This window comes from Aquarana catesbeiana, linkage group LG11, assembly GCF_042186555.1.
Source record: "Aquarana catesbeiana isolate 2022-GZ linkage group LG11, ASM4218655v1, whole genome shotgun sequence".
Lineage (NCBI taxonomy): Eukaryota > Metazoa > Chordata > Amphibia > Anura > Ranidae > Aquarana > Aquarana catesbeiana.
The window spans coordinates 71,424,149-71,444,130 of NC_133334.1; the positions used below are offsets into that span (position 1 = coordinate 71,424,149).

Genomic DNA, 19,982 nt, shown 5'->3' on the forward strand with positions numbered 1-19,982 from the left:
TCACATTTTCCCTAGCATTTTTTTCTGCTATTTATTTTCTTTTTTTTACTTACCCTTTTCAATATTTTCAGGCCAGTCGCATGATTTTCCAGTGTCTGCTTCTTCCTTGCGTCTTATAATTAGTGGTAGTGGATGCAGAGAGAAGTGTTGATGTCATTACTAGTACATTGGTGATTACCCTCTAGAGTCATCGTTTAGCCAGACTGAGGACATCTTCTGGCTGAGAATCGGTACTGAGGGGAACAATAAAGCCTCATGCAGGTAACAGTCTAAAGGTGAGTATTGCAGCCCTGTTTTTTTTTTAACTTTTTAACAAAAAAAAGCATTTAAATGGGCTTTGATGGTTTTCATAGATTCCTAGCTTCAAGAAATGATATTTTTACATTTATCCGGAGATAATTTTTACACATGTTCAAAGGAAATCTGTTATGAAGGAAAGAGTACCTGGATGTGCAATAGGTTACTAATTAGGTATTATGATATCAACCAAGAACCCAACAAGAATCTAAAACACGCAAAAGATTTCCAGTGTGGTATTTATTTAGTAATCCATATTTTTTCCATTTAAAATATACATAATGCAAATATTTTGTATCCAAGAAAGAAAATAATTTAAGCAAGTGTCTTTACATTATATAATTTAATGCATAAAGAATGTAAACATCAATAATTAATAATAAACAATACATAAAATGCCATATGCGATTTACAGAAGTATTAATGATGCATTGCATAAAACATATGAAAAGTATCATGTTATTGTGAGAGAATGTTAAAAGAAATATAGTTTACAATACTGTTCATTGTGCTGTGCAATCATACATGGGAACTTTAGTTAAACTATAAACCTTGCAATTTTAAAGGCATATTTAAAAACATGTGAGCAAATTTAGGCCCCTTTCACACGGACAGATAGAATGGTGCTTTTAGCCGTGGATTTTCTAGTTTTCTACCGCAGCTAAAAGCACACAATGCTTTCCTATGGCCCCATTCACACACTGTGTTTAGCTGCAATTTCGTTACATGTGGTTCCGTGCAAATAGAAAAAATAGAATTGACTGCGTCCAGGAGCGATTTAGCGCAGCTATCTGCACATAACTGCAGGTAATCGCAGTGTAACTATTTCCCCTGCGGATAGCAGCGGCAACAAGGAAAGAAAAGCAACAGGAAGCACATCAGAAATGGCAAGAATGTTCCAAACGCAGCTAAACGCAGCCGCATGTAAACGCACGTAAACGCAGGTAATCTCACTGTACAAATGCAGCTGATCGCAGTGTCTGGAGTCTTGAATTTCACATGACATATTATATGCTTTTAACTGCGGCAGAACAGCCGTCCGTGTGAAAGGCACCTTAGAGTGGAGCTCAAGTAAGCTTGACACTCATATGTACTGCGTTCAAAAGGTAGAGATAGTTGTAAAATACTTACCTCTCCACTACAATCTAGGAAAAAGAATAGAATTTGGTTATTTGATCTCTACCTAAGGCCAAATACAGAGCTCATTGTAGTTTAGATCACATGGCCATGAGGCCAACCAGTGCCAAAGGGTCTATACATCCATTTTAATAAGGTTATGCAAAAAGAAATTTTGCACCCTCCCAGATAGGCTGCTAAGTTACTGTAGGTTAAGCAAATTTATTTCCATGGGTCTCCAGTAATCAGCAGAGCAACATGTTATTGCTTTGGGCTGCTCTGGGCTCCGCAGGCTGCACGTTTGATTGCTTCCCCATGTCTTCTGGACACTTTCAGAATGCAGTGAGTGGGAGAGTCAAATGAGCAGCCTGAATATATATATGCAGCTCCAGCCAATCCCTTGGGGAATGTGCCAGATGGTGGCTGGGGAGTTCATAAATAGTTTTGAGCCCCAGAGAGAGTTCTGTTCTTCCCCAGAAGGAGAGGTTCCCAGCCAGAGGGGCTGTTGCCCTTCCAGGCTGTCCAGCTGACAATTTTGCTAATCTCATTGAGGTCCCAGCTGTGCATTGCTGGGGAGCCTATACTGCTACAAATTCTTTGGGAGCTAAAAGAGGGGTTTCACTGAGGATCTGGTCTGGAGGCTTCACTGAGGGGACTGTCTGAGTCTGGATTCAGCACTGACAGCTAAATCATAGTAGAAAGACCCCTAAGTCATCATCCACGCAATTCCTAATAGTTTTATCAGTAAGGAAACAGAAAGCATCTAGTTCTTGATGGATTTTCCCCATAACGTGGACTGGCCAAGGTCTTACTAATTGGACTTGAAAACAACCCTGGCTTGCTAGTTGAAAGACTTGTTAAAGGCGTAAAGAATGGTACAGTGCTAAAACCTGCTCATCAACTATACTAAAAAAGGCTTAAAACTCTTATTTGTTGGATTTCTGATGGAAGTGAAACATGCAAAAACCTTAAAAGGTTTCTTTTAGCCAACCTCATTATAACCTGTCTTGTTATACTGTCTTGCCTCATCCTAAAAGCAGAAAGGATGAGTCATGAGAGAAATACGGAGGCTGTCATCGCTGACCTCCTCTGTGAAAATGCTGTTTTTAGAGCTAATGACCCAAAACAAGGATGCAGCCAGTGAATTCAGATTAAATCAGTCCTGCATACATGCTATAGGTCAGTAATTCAGAAAATATTAAATCCTTACAATCAAAAATATATTTTTAAATCCTAATAATTGCCCCTTTATAAAAGTAATAAAAAATATCCATAGCAGACCATGGAGTTCAGCATTGTCTTACTTGTAGGGAAAGTTCTCCCTACACTGCTCCTCCCTGGCTATGCTGTTTTGAATTCATATCTGGCACATTTGCAGACATGCTGCAGGGGATTTTGCTAGGTCTATGGGACCTGCAGACAAGCCCTGCCAGTAAACTGATAGGGACCCCGTTCTGTTTCTGCACATGCGTGAGATCCCGCAAGCTTCCTCCCGAGATGAATGACGTATAAATCCCAGGAGGTAGTTTGCAGGACCCTCCCGAGATGAATGACGTATAAATCCCAGGAGGTAGTTTGCAGGACCCTCCCGAGATGAATGACGTATAAATCTCAGGAGGTAGTTTGCAGGACCCTGCTCATGTGCAGAAATGGCACAATGAATCCCGGCGTGACCCACAGTTTTCCTGCACATGCGCGTCGTCTGGGAACACCATTGTTGCTTAGGCAAGAATGACAACCTAAGCTTTAGCAAAAAAATATTTACATAAAAAATGTTTTTTGCAATTGTGTTTTAGGCAGGGGAGAGAAGACACAAAAGGGGAACGTTGAAAACATGATGAAAGCCTGCTTTAAACTCAGAAACAGGCAGGCCACTATTATTTTTAGAAGTAATTCAGCAATAGCAGCCTCCTTAAAGAGGACCTAAACCCTGATGCGTTTTACTTCCTCTTTTTTCCCCTGCAAAGTAAAAGATTAATGGGCTAGTATGCATTGCATACTAGCCCATTATGTTGTCCTTATCTGCAAACGAAGCCCACGATGTCTGTGAGGTCCCCGCTGGTGGCCACGTCCATCTTCACTCCTCTTCCTTCCGGGGCCGTGGACAGCCTGTAGTCGAGCGGGAGCCGACGGTCACAACATGGGCACTATAGAAAGGCCACATTCGTGCCTCTTTAGTGCGCATGTGCCGATGACGTTGGTGCAAGCGTATATGGTAAATACCTCCTAAACCGTGCAGGTTTAGGAGATATTTCCAGTACCTACAGTTAAGCCTTATTATAGGCTTACCTGTAGGTAAAAGTGGTGTGTAAGGGTTTACAACCACTTTAAATCTTATTAATGAGAAACACTTCAATGAATCAGAACTCCTCAAAATAATGCACAATCTTTGTGCAGAAAGCAGTAATGGCAGTGACGTGTGAAAGTGGTATTAATAGTGGCCTGATAGATAATGGCTTAATTTGACTATGTAGTATGTGAGCAATATTCTTGTGCATCATTTACATAAAATTAAGTGATTCTGATTAACTCTATTTGATACATGTTTTTAAACAGCCTTTTATTACTACAACTGCAAGGTAAAATATGAGTGAGAAGAAAAAATTATTTGTTGAAAAATATAAAGCTGTTTTTACAAAGAAAAAAAATACAATTCTATGGTTTCAAACCCGTAAAGGAATTTTTAAAGCAGCTTTTTTGGGAAGACAATTAGTTTTTATTATGCATAATCATTAGTGGTGAATTAAAACACCAGCAATTAAAATTAGCTTATTGGTGAAATTAAGCTGTTATCAACCGTAAATGTATACCACCTTTAATTTTCTGAACTGACAGGATGAAAGAATCTAAATAGCGGTTACAGGTAAAACATTTTCATATAATGGATGCAGCAAGAAAGTGAAAATATTAGTTATACCTTTCACTGGCTAAGGGAACATGTTTTGTAGTACAAGCTTTCAAGATTGCTGAGTTTGGTGTCACCATGTTTTACAACTGAGAACTAGGTAGTGTTGAAATCTTGAATGACAAACATAATTAGTTATCCAGTAAAATGTATTGCCAGTATTTTCACTTTCTGCTACTATCCATGGCTAACAGTCAAACTTTTGTAAATAAAAGGAATCTGAAAACCTTAGACTGTCCGATCAAATCCCATATCTGAATGCTAAATACAAGACTAGGATTGAATCATTTAAGGATATGCCTTGGGAAAAGGAATGCGTCTGATTAATCATCCAACAAATCTCTGAGTGAGTTAGCCAGATTCTGTTCTCTTCTTAGTAAGAAAAGGAAAGGAAGTAGTGAACCAGAAATAAGTCATTCAGGGATAGATTTGCTAAAGGCAAATAAGCTGTACAGTTTGTTTAGTAAATGAGCAGGCCCCGGTGACCTCCACTGTCCAATCATGTACAAGCAAAAATGCATTTTTTTCATTTTCTTTGCACATGATTGGATATTGGAAGTTGGCAGAGCTTCTGCTCATTTACTAAGCTCTGTAGCAACTGCACTTGCAGAGTACAACTGCACTATTTGCCTTTAGTAAATCAACCCCTTGGTGACTAGTCTTTTGTGGCAGTTCCCAGTGGATAGGCAGCTCTGGTGACATTTGCCCCATTTATGGATAGCCATAGCCTCACTTGCCTTTGCAGAGTGGCATATATTTTGTGTGTGTGTGTAGGTGTTCAGTTCACCTCACATACAGCAAGCTAGGACATGCTCTAGGACTGCACCTGCCATCTGCCCCATACATTACCCCCATGCATTGTATGTGTTACCCCTGTGTAAATGCAGAACTACAAAGCACTGAGGGAAGCTCTTCCAGGCTTCTTCTCAGTTCTGATGTGTCATGTGATACAAGGCTAAGGGGAAGCCTGGGAGAACTTCTGGTTCCTCCTTAAAAAACATCTACCCTGGGTGTCAAATACGCTAGGTACACCACAGGAAACAGAATCCGAAAAATCCTTGACTGTTCAGGTTATATTATCTTATTAAATCAATAACAACTTACCCAACTGACCCTACACCGAAAGCTGTTTGTTCAATGAAACATGTGCTATTGTGGCTGTCATGTTGATCTAACGGTTTAAATAATTTTAGTCACTGATCCAGGACTAGTAGTTAGGAAGTTCTTATTTGTGCATGCTACTTCCAGGTCAATAACTCAGAAGCACTGAAAGCTAAGAATTGTCATGAGTGCTACACCACGTTTACATGGCTGGATCTGGCAATTAAAAATGTTTTTGAACTTGATATTTGTGGTTTTGCCACATACCAATGAATGGAAACTTTTGTGTAACAGGAGCACAAAGCATAGTACATAGAGCTTCATCTATACGTGAAAAGGCTTCCTCAGAATGTTAAAGGAAGTAGCAAAAAAGTAATTTTTTACCCCCATTCTTAAAGTGTTTTTAGACTTCAGTTCATTTGAGTTAGCATGGGTTAACATGTATTAACACAAGCCTACCTACATCAGCTCACAAGAGTTTAAATGTGTTGTAAGCCTTTACATGCATCTACATCTGTTAACATGCATTTTCTACAGAACAGCTGGACCATAAAATGCACATATTTGCTACCATGTACAAGGCAAGTAAACCCAATGCATGTAAAAGCATGATGATGTTAAAGCTTTAACATACACCAATCCACTAAGGAGGAATGAAGGGAGGATAACAGTGACAAAACACACCCTTCATTGGGTCACTTCCCTAGTTTCTGATCATGAACCTAACGTGCAATGGGGCCCTAATGTCAGTAGGGTCTTCAATAAAAGTTAATAAAGACCCTGTTGATGTAACGTGACCTGGAACCAGAGCAAAGGAGAACTGGCCATTTCTGACTGGCCCTTCCCACCTTGACTCTCTAATGGAACTTATGAAGTTTGAGTCTGATAGCAACTCCATCATTTCTTAACACGATAGTGGTTCTAAAGGCAGAGAGTTTTTACCTAAATGCATTTTATGGATTAGGGTAAAAAACCTTCTACATGTAGCTCTCACCCAGCCCCCCCTTCTTATACTTACCTGAGCCCCATCTCATTCCAACGATGTGTATGAGAGCAGCGGCTCTCCCGGGTCTCTCTCTCCTCATTGGCTCAAGCTGCTGTCAATCATAGCCAGTGAGCCAATGTGGGAAGAGTGGGAGACCGGGACAATCCACGCTCTCTGTGTGAATTGACAATGACCATTCACAGAAGCGTGGCTCAGGGGTGAACCTACTCAAGTGCCCCCATAGCAAAAGGCTTGTTATTGGGGGCACTCGTCGGAGGTGAGAGGGGCCAGGACCACTGGCAGGGGACCCAAAAAGAAGAGGATCTGTGCAAAACCATTGCACAGAGCAGGTAAGTATAACATGTATATAAAAAAAAAAAAAAGCAACAATTAGAATCGCTTTAAACCAATTCTAGTACACTATGGGGGTTATTTATGAAAGGCAAATCCACTTTGCACTACAAGTGCACTTGGAAGTGCAGTCGCTGTAAATCTGAGGGGTAGATCTGAAATGAGGGGAAGCTCTGCTGATTTTATCATCCAATCGTGTGCAAGCTGAAATGCTGTTTTTTAATATCCTGGCATGTCCCCCTCGGATCTACAGTGACTGCACTTCCAAGTGCACTTTCAGTGCACTTTCAAGTGCACTTGCAGTGCACTTGTAGTGCAAAGTGGATTTGCCTTTAGTAAAAAAACCCCTATATGTTAACACATGCATGTACTGCTCATGTGTATTATGCTTAAAAAGCATTGTCCACAAGTGTGTGAAAAAATGTTCTGCAAATATACTACATAGTGTGAATCGCCCGTAAAGATCTGCAAAGGTAGAGACAACAAAGGATACCTACTTTCTTTTTTGAGGACAGTTCAGGGATTTAGATATACTGATACGTGGGCTTTATTTTACCCAAATCACACATTAAAAAGACCCTTCCAATCCATCACACAACATCTTCAAACATACACATTATTTGGTAAAAATGTCATAAATTTTTTGCACAAAAAAATTCTAATTATAAAACATCATATTTCTAATTATTAAATGATACTGAGCAAGCAGACATTGTGTCTGGTTATTGTCCTATTATAACTAAGATAGTTACCATTTTGGTAAATGTGATGAAAAAAGAACTTTGGCTCTTACGTGTGGATATCTTGCATTTTAGCCAACCTTGAAAATTAAAGGACCAGCTTTTGTGTCGGCAGGATTTATAGTAGGAATCTGCTGTGGATATGTAATTCAGTTAAGATAAACCTGTTTATATGGTTTAACCAGAATCTTCATACTGAGAACGAAGAGGGAATGCAGAGGTATCTTCTACAGCCATGGCCAAAAGTTTTGAGAATGACACAAATCGTAATTTTTCTTAAGGTCCACTGCTTCAAAGTTTTTAGACCTTTTTGTTAGATGATACTATGGTATACTGAAGTATAATTACAAGCATTTCATAAGTTTCAAAGGCTTTTGTTGAAAATTACATTAAGTTGTTACAAAGAGTCAATATTTGCAGTGTTGACCCTTCTTTTTCAAGACCTCTGCAATTTGCCCTGGCATGCTCTCAATCAACTTCTGGGCCGCATCCTGACTAATGGCAGCCCATTCTTGCATAATCAATGCTTGGAGTTTGTCAGAATTTTGGGGGGTTTTTTGTTCAACCGCCTCTTGAGGATTGACCACAAGTTCTCAATGGGATCAAGGTCTGGGAAGTTTCCTGGCCATGGACCCACAATTTTGATGTTTTGTTCCCCAAGCCACTTAGTTATAACTTTTGTCTTATGGCAAGGTGCTCCATCGTGCTGGAAAAGGCATTGCTCCTCCCCAAACTGTTCTGGTTGGTAGAAGTTGCTCTCGTTGGATGTTTTTGTACCATTCTTTATTCAAGTCTGTGTTCTTAGGCAAAATTGTGAGTGAGCCCACTCACTTGACTGAGAAGCAACCCCACACATGAATGGTCTCAGGATGCTTTACTGTTGGTATGACACAAGACTGATGGCAGCACTCACCTTTTCTTCTCCGGACAGGGTTTTTTCTGGATGCCCCAAACAATCGGAAAGAGGATTCGTCAGAGAAAATGACTTTACCCCAGTCCTCAGCAGTCCAATCCCTGGACCCTTTGCAAAATATCAGTCTGTCCCTGATGTTTTTTCCAGGAGAGAAGTGGCTTCTTTGCTGCCCTTCTTGACACCAGGCCATCCTCCAAAAGTCTTTTCCTCACTGTGAATGCAGATGTACTCACACCCGCCTGCTGCCATTCCTGAGCAAGCTCTGCACTGGTGGTGCCCCGATCCCACAGCTGAATCAGCTGTAGGAGACGGCCCTAGCGCTTGCTGGACTTTCTTGGGTGCCCTGAAACCTTCTTCCCAAATGCAGGGGAAATGTTTTTATGGGATTAAGCCTAGGTTCACATTGAAGCGATTTGTCATGCGATTTGAGAGATCAAATCACATGACAAGTCGCAGCCTATTGGAGGCAATGACACTGTTTCAATTAGTGCGACAACGATATTGCGGCCCCACATAAATTTGCAAAAGTAGTTCCTGCACTACTTTTGCCGATTTCAGGTACGACTTCAATAGACATCTGTGCATGAAGCCACACAGATGTCTATCAAGTAGCACCTGAAATCGCGCTGACCTTGCAACTTTGAAATCGCGCTACTTCAAGTGAAGTGGGTGCGATTTCAAAGTAACATCATTGTGAACCAGGGTTTAGTTCATTTTCATCTAAACACTCTTCATAACATTCAGGAGTATATGCAAATTGCCATTATAAAAAACTGAAGCAGCAGACTTTGTGAAAATGTATATTTGTGTCATTCTCAAAACTTCTGGCCACAGCTGTATATGTGCATAATGGGAGAGATTCTAACTCCAGTAGGATATAATAGTTTGGGAGGGGAAGAATTACACCTCTTATTAGATTTGTATGGCTATCCGTAACTCCACTGAAGTGATTTTACCTAACGCTCTACCCCTATGATTACAAGACAAGAACTTAGGGGAATGGGTTTACCAGGACACTAAAGAGCTCATTTATAACATAGAGCGGATATCGTTGCCTTCTTCAGGGAGGTTTAGCCTCATTTCCTGTCCTGCTGACAATGGTTTTACCAGACAGGAAGTGAAGCTGTGGCAAGTTTGTGTGCAACAAGATGGCGGCCCTCACTGGCTGCACCTAGGGATCGGTCAGAGGCTCCTTTCACATGTAACCATGTGAACAGCAGCAGTGCTGGCCATAGTTTTGAACCGAGTACACATCTGATGGTCACCACTGACAGCTGCACCTGTTTGCACACAGTGTATGCAGGCAACATTTACATCCGCTACCAAGAATCTACTGACCCTACTGCTAGACTGCTGTGTGAATGTAGATCTAAATTCTAACTGGATAATATTGAATTTGCTAAAAAATGATTATTGTGACCAATTGCTATGTTTTTTGTTTCTTTTAAAAAATACAGTTTTCACCTTTTTGCATTTGGACGTATGGGTACAGAAATAGGACACATAGCAACTGATTTACTAAAGGCAAATAGACTGTGCACAAGTACAGTTGCACTAATTTTCCTTAGTAAATGTAAATTGGTCACTTTTTAAAGAATATCCAATCGGGTGCAAGGAAAAAAAAATGGTTTTGCTTGCATGTGATTGGCTGATGGAAATTAGCAGAGCTTCACCACATTTACTAAGATCTGGGGGAAATGAGTGAAACTACACTTCAGAGTGCAATTACACTTGCAAAGCGCACAGTCTAGTTGCCTTTAATAAACCGTATAATTTACTAATAATATAGACTAGCAATTTGGTGTGTTTCTGTCTTTTAAGTCACTAACCATACCAATAAAACCTGGGTTGGTTACAGAACATTTGTTTCATTATATAAAGTCAAGGTGCCTTGTCCACAACTCCTTGTGGGCCTCTTGTGCATGCTGCAATACCATAGCTACATTATATATGTATTAATACACCATAATGATTTTCATTGCAGAAGTCCCCATAATGCAAAATAATGTGTTTCTCGTGAGAAAATGATTTGTGCACATTATCACCATTATATTACATGTTTAAAAAAGGTTGCTTGCATAAATATTTCAGGTTAGCGGTAAAGGGTTCGCACAGCAAAAGTCCATCTGCATTTAAGATTTGTACATAAACCAAGAAATCAAAAATGCTGCATATAAAAAACAGTTGCATGCTACCCTGAAGCATAAAAATAACTATTTTCCTGAAGTCATGTGCATATAATAGGTCAGTTTTCATATAAAATTGTACAGTTCTGCTAACTACATTCATATATTCAGTTACATGTGCAGAAAAATGGTTGTAGAAGTTTTCAATTTTTTTTTTAATTTTTAATAATTGCTGATGCCAAAAAAAGGTAACACTACTAAGATTAAATAAGTGGAGTGCACAACCACTCCACACTGCCTTGGAACATTTTGTGGACCCGGTTGTTTGCAACTCCATCTCTCCTGGTCAGATGTTGGGGCAGTAGGGGCTGATGGGTAGACTCAGGGCAATGAAGGTTGAGGGTAGGTGGTAAGTTCTAGAAGTGGCTTCAGTGAGACTTTAGGACTTCTTCACAGGGGCAGCCATAAGGGCAGTAAAAACAGGTGGTTAAGCCCAGACCCCCCGACCAACCACCCAAAGCCTACTATACAGGCGATACTTTACAGGAGGTGTTCCCATGGCGTGACTGTGATGCTTTACATTACAGCCACAGGAAATTTAACACGGCATGTTGAGTGGACATTCAGGTCAATGGAGTTGCACCACAACCGTGAGCCAAATGCCTGGCTTATGGTTGTGGTGCATCAGTTCCATTAAAATTGCAATTTGCCCCCCCCCCAAAAAAAAAAAAACACAAGCATTCAGGGAGTGGCAAGAATACCTTCTGAATGCCTGACAGTGGCAGCTTAGCCGTGCTCTGAAAAGTTATCCACCATGGATAATTTTTCAGAAAAATGGCAAGTGCAAACCTATCTCTAAAGGTGCAAATCAGCAGAAAGGGTAGTTAAAGCCCAACTTTTCAGTTCAAATCAGCTAAAAACATTCCAAGTAATAAATAAAGTTTTAAAGTTTGTTTTCTTCAGGAAGCAGCCACATCCTAGGTAGAAAAGCCTCTCTACTGCCATCTTGCTGAAGAGAAGGCCCCATGTTCTCCCTGCACAGGTTGGTCTCCCTCTCCCAGTGGTCTCCCTGCACAGGTTGGACCCATTCCCTTCTGCATCAGAGCATAGCTATAGGTCTGTCTCAGCAGGGGGTGTTTCAGACCAGTACAGAGAGACCACTGCTTACACTCGGAGAAAAAGAGTCCTTCTTTTTAGCAAGCTGGCAGGAGACAGGCTTTTCTACATAGGAAGCAGCTGCTTTCTATGGAAAACAAATAGGAAAGACTTTACACGCCTTTGTTTTTATGCACCTGAAATGTATTTAGCTGATTAAATTGGGCTTTAATCAAACTCACTACTGTTCATTTCTGCTGTAATCTTAGATTGGTCACAGACAGTTAAATGTCTGCACAATTACAAAAGGATGCCGATTCTTCAATACTATGGCTTGCCACTGTATAGTTAAATACCTTTTTATCTGTTCTCAGTGGAAAGATTGGCCCTATTGCACACAGAATAGATTGAAATCTTTGTGTGTTCATTCATTAGAGCTCATTATAGTTCCCTAGTTTGGCCCTATACAATTTGTACTTTGCAGACCATAGAATCAAATCAGTAAACAGGCTTTTTACTGACACTCTTAATAGAGCTGCCCTGTAAATACCTGATCTCCACAAGACCTACAATTAAAGTGTATACCCAAACTTTTTTTTGTTTTGTTTTGAATAGAGAAAGGAAGGATTAGAACTCCGGTTAGATTTCACTGTAGTCAAAGACTCTGTTGGAAAGTTTCTTCACGTCTTTTCTAGAAAAAGGTTGTCCCCAGAACAGAAAGCAAAGGGGGAATTCTATAACTGAGCCCTGGATATAAGTAAAACCTGATAGGGGTTCTAACCTTTCCCTATTCTATGCAAAACTCGAAAAAAAAAAAACCCATAGATCCACTTAAAGTAATAATGTCATACAGCCACAGTCTACCTCCAGCCAAACAAAAACATAAACCAGTTACTTGAGCAACAGTTGTATAATCTATAAAAATGTGAAATTTTTCTTTGTTTTTTTTTGTTTTTTTATAATTTCACTGCCATTTTGTAACACATATAAATATGAGGCAGGCTTGATAAACCCATCTAGTGATTTTTACAACTATTATTACGTCCAAAAGCATCTGCAAAAATATATGCAGAGACATGCAAGGGTCTTTCAAATGCATTTCAAATGTATTTCAAGGGGTATTTTAGTGTCTTGAAGGGAAACACTAAAATGTTCACTTTAAGCGTCAGTAAATTATTGATCATTTAAAAATGTTTTTTACAAACTTTTTTTTTATTTATACATTTCCCCCAGAGCAGTACCCAGACCCCTATACCCTTTGTATGCCCGATAAATTGCATCTAAGCCCTCAAAATGGGCACTTTTGATTTTTCCAGTTGGGGTCTCATAGACTTCAATGAGGTTTGTTATTCGACTCCGAACTTTCTCGATGGTCAAAAGTTCTGGCGCGAACCGAACAGGGGGTTGTTTGGCCCATCTCTAGTGTTCGTAATGACTAAGTGCTAACATTTGCGCGAAACGCGTCTACCTCTTTGTCCTGTGTTCCATCTGTCAACCACTTGTCATATGAAGCTTCAATAAAAGGATTTTTGGAAGTGCAGCCATCTGGAATCATTTCCTTATGTTGCACAGCATGCGAGCTGGGCTAGCACCTGACTAGTGTGTGTGTGAGGATTAACTAGAGACTCACTCACCTGGAGTGGCTTTTCTTGTTTCATTCTGGTGTTGGGGTGATGGAGTAATAAAGTGGTGGAGTGGTTGGTTTGGTGGGGTTGGGGGAATTTGTTGTTAAATTTTGATCAGTTCTGTCTATTTCTAAGGCTAATAGGCAAACTACTGGAGGAAAAAAAGGCATGGGATGTTGGGCACTGCGATGGGAGAAAATACCAGTGCAAAAAAATACTTTTTTGCAAACTGAAATGGATCAGCTTGGCTTGGCGTTTTAATTGTGCATGTAAGGCAAGCTAATCGTAAAAGAAAATAATTTCACAGCCCACTATGCATTGACACTGTATGCTATCACTGCAACTGTCCTTAAAAACTGTACTGTTCCAGGACACCACAATGGTTTTGGATAGCGCAGAGAGCGTTGAAAACCCCTGTCAGTTTATTTGTGGCTGTCTGTATCATATTTGGAGGATTTCTCGTAGTTTCTGTCCTGGTATTGTTACAGGAAGTGAGGGGAAATTGTCTACAATGTTCCCAGTTCCCAGTTGTCAAGAAAACATGTGTCCCCATTGGAAAAGTCAGGGCCTATTCACAGTTGAGTGTTATGGCATTGCGTTAAGGTAGCCAATTAATTATGAATAGGCTACCAATGCACCACAAGGAATAAAAAAATACAGGACTTTTGTTTTTACACATGCGTTATAAAGTGCCCTGCCACAATGCACAAGTGGGAATAAGCCCCTAATTTCACCTCTTGTTCATGTAACACATTTTAAAATTTCATATTGCCCATAACTTTATGTTCTGGTGGCAATGGTCACATAGGGAGGGGGAAACTCTTCAGCAGGGATGCAGACAGCAATAAATACAACGTATCTACACACTCTCCAAAACTAATTTAAAATGTTTTGACTACACATACACTTTAAGAGTAGAAATTCTAGATTGATATCTTCCTGCAATGAAAGCATATTGATCCATTCAGAGATGAAAATTTGTAACAATAAATGGATTAACCATTTGAGTGACACAGAGGATCCCTTCTATTCAATGCAGTGTGTTGGGAACATAGGAACACACTTTTAAACTGCATAGTTATTTGACATTTTTTTTACAATGCGTCTTGTTCTCTTTCACACAAAGCATTTCATTTATGCAAGTATGCAAGAGAACAATAATGATAAGTCAGGTATGGGTGGATACTAGAAATTTGAACACCTTTTTTATATTTCCGGGATCCCAGAGGTGATACAACCAACACCAAAGTATCCAGCTACACACATCAATAATGACCATTAAAATGTATGTTGTATCTAAAGCCAACATTTTTTTACCTTTGTATAACATATGGAGGGAATCCCTGTCCTGGGGGTATTTACTCTCATTGTTTTACCTTGTGACTGTTGTCAGCAAAACTGAAATTGATGGGAGATCAAAATCTTACTGATGTCACCATCAAGTGGTAATAGGGACACCTGTTCTGGTGACAACTAAGATTTTGGATTTTCTATTATTTCCTATTGTAAATAAATAAAGAAAGAAAAAATAAAGGGAACTCTCCTCCCAGATGGCAAGTAAAGGTTTGGCTTTGGATACGCTTTAAGGGAGTGCTGTATTGGTTCCTCTTTGGGTTCTGCATTTATTTTATTTTATCTCATGAACTGAGCTAGAGAAGTGGCATACCCGTTCAGTTTTATGGAACATAGCTGGAAACTCTGACAAAGAGGTCTCACTTCTGGAGTCCATGAGAAACATGAGAGCTTATGTTCTACCCTCTAGCAGTTACTTAAAGCTGAAATATCAGTTTCTGGGGGACAAAACCTTTAAAGGAAAAAGTGAACTTTCGATGCACTTATCCTACGCAGCTTCTCCAGTGCTGAGCATGTATAATGTAATATTAACTGTGACACATCTATCCAGCCATCTTTAATATGTGGCCTGTCTGGAGCCACACAGCTTTTCTTTCAAAAGCATCCTAATCTTGCAATACACCCCCAGTGTATGCCATGTCTAGAGCTAATAGGGTGAAATCGCATGCCCCTTGTAATGGGATTTCCTTTGGTGGTTAAGCAGTATGAGCAGCACTTATGCGAGGACTGCAGTTATTTCCTCTGTACAATAGTCACTTTCATCTAATATAACATATACATAGAGTGTTGTCACAGTATCTAAGTCCAGAATGAATAAATAAAACAATAAAAAAAGTTATGTTGTAAAGAATAGATCTGGAGCAGGGGGTGTTGTTTTGAGTTCCAAAGGTTGGGTGCCAAAGGTGTCAAAGCCTACTGGCTCCAGGGATGAAAACTCAACACTGCACTACAGGTTGGTACTGTATATTACATTACATAAATGTCATGTACTGTATATTTATATCCTTTAAGGTTGACTTCACACCTTTGCATTGCAGTGCTATATTGCATGGTTCAGTGTATGGAGTCATTCATTTAAAATGGCACCCCAATGCATAACTATATTGGGTGGCACTACACTTGCAATGCAGCACCACACAACATATCTATTCATTGTAAAGGAATGGACTGTTTGAACACAATGCACAGTATCACTCACACCACAATAAAGTGGTGTAGTGTGAAGGAGCCTTAAGCTCCCAAACACATTTGAGGGTATTAAGGGGGTTACTTACTAAAGGCAAATCTACTTTGCACTACAAGTGCACTTGGAAGAGCAGTCACTGTAGATCTGAAGGGGGCATGCAAGGAAAATAAAAAACAACATTTTAGCCTGCACATGATTGGATAATAAAATCAGCAGAGCTTCCCCTCATTTCAGATCTTCCCATCAGATCTACAGTGACTGCACTTCCAAAAGCACTTTCAGTGCACTTGTAGTGGAGAGTGGATTTGCCTTTAGTAAATAACCCACTGTGTGTTTATCTATATCCGACTACCTTCAACGTGCAGAATACCATTGTTTTGTAATTGTGGTTGTTCACATTTCAACGTTTAGTTGCTTACAGTGTGATGACCTACACTCAAAGAAGTACATGAGCTATTTTTTTTATCATAATCAGACATTTATTGACCCCTAGACTTCAATGAAAGTGCCTGTAAAAGCATGATGTGTTTTGCACCTGAAAAACTCTTCTCCTCCTCTAGGACTGCTCTCCACTCCTCATCTAACCCATGAAACAAAGCCTGAAGCTGTACAAATCATTAGGAATGTGCTCGTCGCAGGTGTGAATGTGGACTAAAGGGCGGGCCTCAAAACAAATATTTCCGAATTATGGCTAGAGCAGGTAAGTGCACATGCAAATTGAAATGTGGAGCTCTTCTAGTAGAGGTCACTGACAAGAGCTGGTGAGTGATTCAACCTTCCAGCATCCACTCAAATCTGATAATAGATTTTTACAAAATTATCCTATAAAAGCTATTAAAACCAAGTGGCCTGAATTAATTTCTGTATGTAAGTTGTACATAAAGCAAGCAACATCACACCACAAGAACACAGGTCTCCAATGGCTGACTCCTTTGTGGGCGACGTTGAGTTAGTTGGCTTACGCTGGACCTTCATTGATGCAGCTTTGCTCATTGCACAATCTCCAAGCTTTTTGCAATGTCCAAGTAGTGCTTTTGTATAAAGGCTGTCTTTGGAAAAGTGTAAATACGATCCATAGTAGAATTCTCCCATTCTTATCATGCAATTCTTTAAGTTGGATCAGAAAAGCTATGAAAACAACTTTCATTTGCAAGATCCGAATTATATGTGCTGAGATGTCGAACAATTCATAGAGAAATGTTTTTTTCTTAAGTTGCATTGTTAGGGTTTTACGTAGTCATTTGTGTGATGTTAAAAAAAAGAAGTGAATTTCACTCACCTTCCGTTTCTTTCAGTCCAGTGCACATTTGATGATTGAATAACAAAAGGAGAACTTCCTTTGTGCTTACTCATGATCCTCTTGGCCAGCTTCTCAGTTGCTGAGCATTATGGGAAGTGCAGCAGCCAGAAAACTGACAAAGTATATCAGACATCTCTTTGACCTTTGCATTAGATTATGATAGAGAAATTAGTATTTACAGTACTTAGCAGAGGGCAAACTCTCTCCGCATCACAGACCTCACATCCAGCTGCCAGCACCTGACCGAGGTCTCTTGACTCTGGAGATGCTCCAATCCACATAATACTGATCGGTCACCTTATCCTTAGTGATGCTGTGTACGTTCCAGTTTACAAAAAGGTGTTCTACATATATTATATACATATATGTTTATATTGCACATACATGTATATAATATTATGTACATATTTAGGGGCTGTACACTTTTCACCTCAAGCTGCCATTTTGCTTTCTGTGGTGTCCTTTAAGGCCATTCATGGTTTAAGTGTTTTCCGTTCTTTTTTCTTTCCCGTTGCAAGTGCTCCAGCTCAGCTTCATACATCATCTCCTGCACCAGGTATTTTTCCCGCCTCATCCGATCGCAGAGATCTTTGGGCATATCGGGGATGAGGTAAGCAATGAAGGACTTTATTCCAAACACAAGGTGCTAGGAGAAAAAAAATAGAAATAAAGGCAAGGTATGGGTGCCTTGCATATGTTTTCTTTATTTTTTATGACAAAAAAATGAAATATCGAATAGTAATTTCCAACCAGCATAATTGACTTCTTTTAACACGTGTTTAACACATGTTTACCTGTGTTGCTGAAAGAGCCTGTTTATGAAGCTCAAAAGCACAAGCAAAAATGTATACACACAAGTGAATTGGTCATAGAACATTAATGGATTGCCCATTTACTTACCATGCACAGATGGAAATTCAGGGACATATTGATGCCGTTTCCCACTACTACTCCCTGGGTCCCTGGACAGGCCAATGGAAGATAAGCTCCTCAGCTTCCCTCTCTCAGCAGCTCAGAGAGGCCAAACCTTATCAGGCAAATATAGCTGGGAAAGTGGTCTGTAGTCAGGTGAGAGGCCCTTCCCTGTCAGAAGCAGTGTGTAGACAATCGGGCAGATGCAGAAGCTTCTCTGGAGGACCCAACCACTGTGGGAGAACCTCCCTGATTACTACCAGAGTAGCCCAGTTCCAGTGGGGTGGCCTTTTTTCCTTGGGCCTTGGATCCCTCCAGCTGTTCGCCTGTATAATCAAAGCTACCCTGAATTTCAATGAGAGGGATGCTGTATATGAAGATATGCACAAGTAACTGTGATCTGAACTGTTTTACTGTAGTAGTGATTCTCAGCCTGCAGCCATGTCACCCTGATTAAGCAAAAGGACACTACTGTAACAAGTCCATGTTTGTGCAGCTTTAATAATCTGTTTTGTATTATTCTGCAGTGTATGCATGCTCTTTGCCATGCTGAAGCTGTTTCGTATTACTGCTTACCATTTTTGTGAAATGCAAGTTACAGTTATGCCCCATACACACAAGCGGAATTTCCGTCGGAAAAATCTTGGATGGTTTTTCCAACGGAATTCCGCTCAAGCTGGGCTTGCATACACACGGTCACACAAAAGTTCTCTGAACTTTCGACCGTCAAGAACGCGGTGACGTCCAACACTATGACGAGCTGAGAAAATGAAGTTCAATGCTTCCGAGCATGCGTCGAATTGTTTCCAAGCATGCATAGGAATTTTGCACGTCAGAATTGGTACAGATGATTGGAATTTCCGATTGGAACTTTTTCTGACCGAAAAATAGAGAACCTACTCTCAATCTTTTGCGGCCGGGAATTCCACTAGCAAAAGCCCAATGGAGCATACACACGGTCGGAATTTCCGACCAACAGCTCACATCGGACTTTTGCTGGCGGAATTTCCGATCGTGTGTACGGGGCAGTCCTTGTCTTATCATTCAGCCGCTTACCCATGTTGTTTCCTGACTCTTCCCCTTCCTTGGCTACCTTGTTCACACATTGGACTGGAAGGGCTGATACTGATGATAACTCATAGGTGTGTGTAATGGACCAACCCACTACTGTACAGCGTTTCTTTATACAGCTGATATAACTCATAGCTGTGTATAAGATTAGTTATAACCCAATTAAGTCATATAACGCTCATGCTACAGTATTCAGACTAATACTGCTCTGTTCCGTGAAAGATCCCAATTGTAGTACTTCCTAAACATAGCTATCTTCTGTCTCTTTGAACCTCTTTAGTAAATGGTGAATTGCTTAGTCAACAGACCTGTCCTCACTTAACAATCCAGGCCTCTCGTTGCCTTGATCTTCAATCAGGCTCACAAGATGAGATGAAGGCTGTGCTGTGGCATATTGAAGGAGTAGGGGAGGGCAGATCTACTGATGAGCACTGAGGCTGGCTGATAGGGAACCCAGTTATTATTTGGGCAGGTGGGGCAGGAAAAGAGAAGTCCAGAAAGGAGATCTGGGCCCCAAGTACCAGTACAGCACAGAAGACCTAGTACGGATTGGTACATGTCCAAGTGAGAGATGTGCAAGTTTTGGAAAATTGGTACTGTACTGAGTAGAATGATGCATGTAGCAACTATCCAAAATCTAGTTCAGACTAGTCTGACTTCAAGAGAGTAAATCCTAATTAGTTGCTATAGGTTACTGCATTTTGCACCTCACAGCAAACTAAACCCATCATTTTAAATAAAAACACACACAGATCCATAGCTCCACTCAAAACTGGCCTCTCTTATACATGGAAACCCGGGTACCAGCCTTTCTTGACATGTTTCACCACTCCTGGCTTGCTCACAAGGATAGGGAAAGTCCATCCTTGTGAACAAGCCAGGAGTGATGAAATGCATCAAGGAAGG

General features: G+C 40.3%; 1 protein-coding gene across 1 annotated transcript in view; it reads right to left on the bottom strand.

The window, feature by feature from the left end:
• Positions 1 to 529: 529 nt before the first annotated feature.
• ANO3 (anoctamin 3) overlaps positions 530 to 19,982 on the bottom strand; it is a 620,027-nt gene continuing 600,574 nt past the window's right edge. Inside the window, exon 27 of the mRNA XM_073604550.1 lies at positions 530 to 17,739. Within this exon, the coding sequence (XP_073460651.1) occupies positions 17,557 to 17,739 (183 nt within the window). The 3' untranslated portion in view covers positions 530 to 17,556. The remainder of the gene's footprint in view (positions 17,740 to 19,982) is intronic.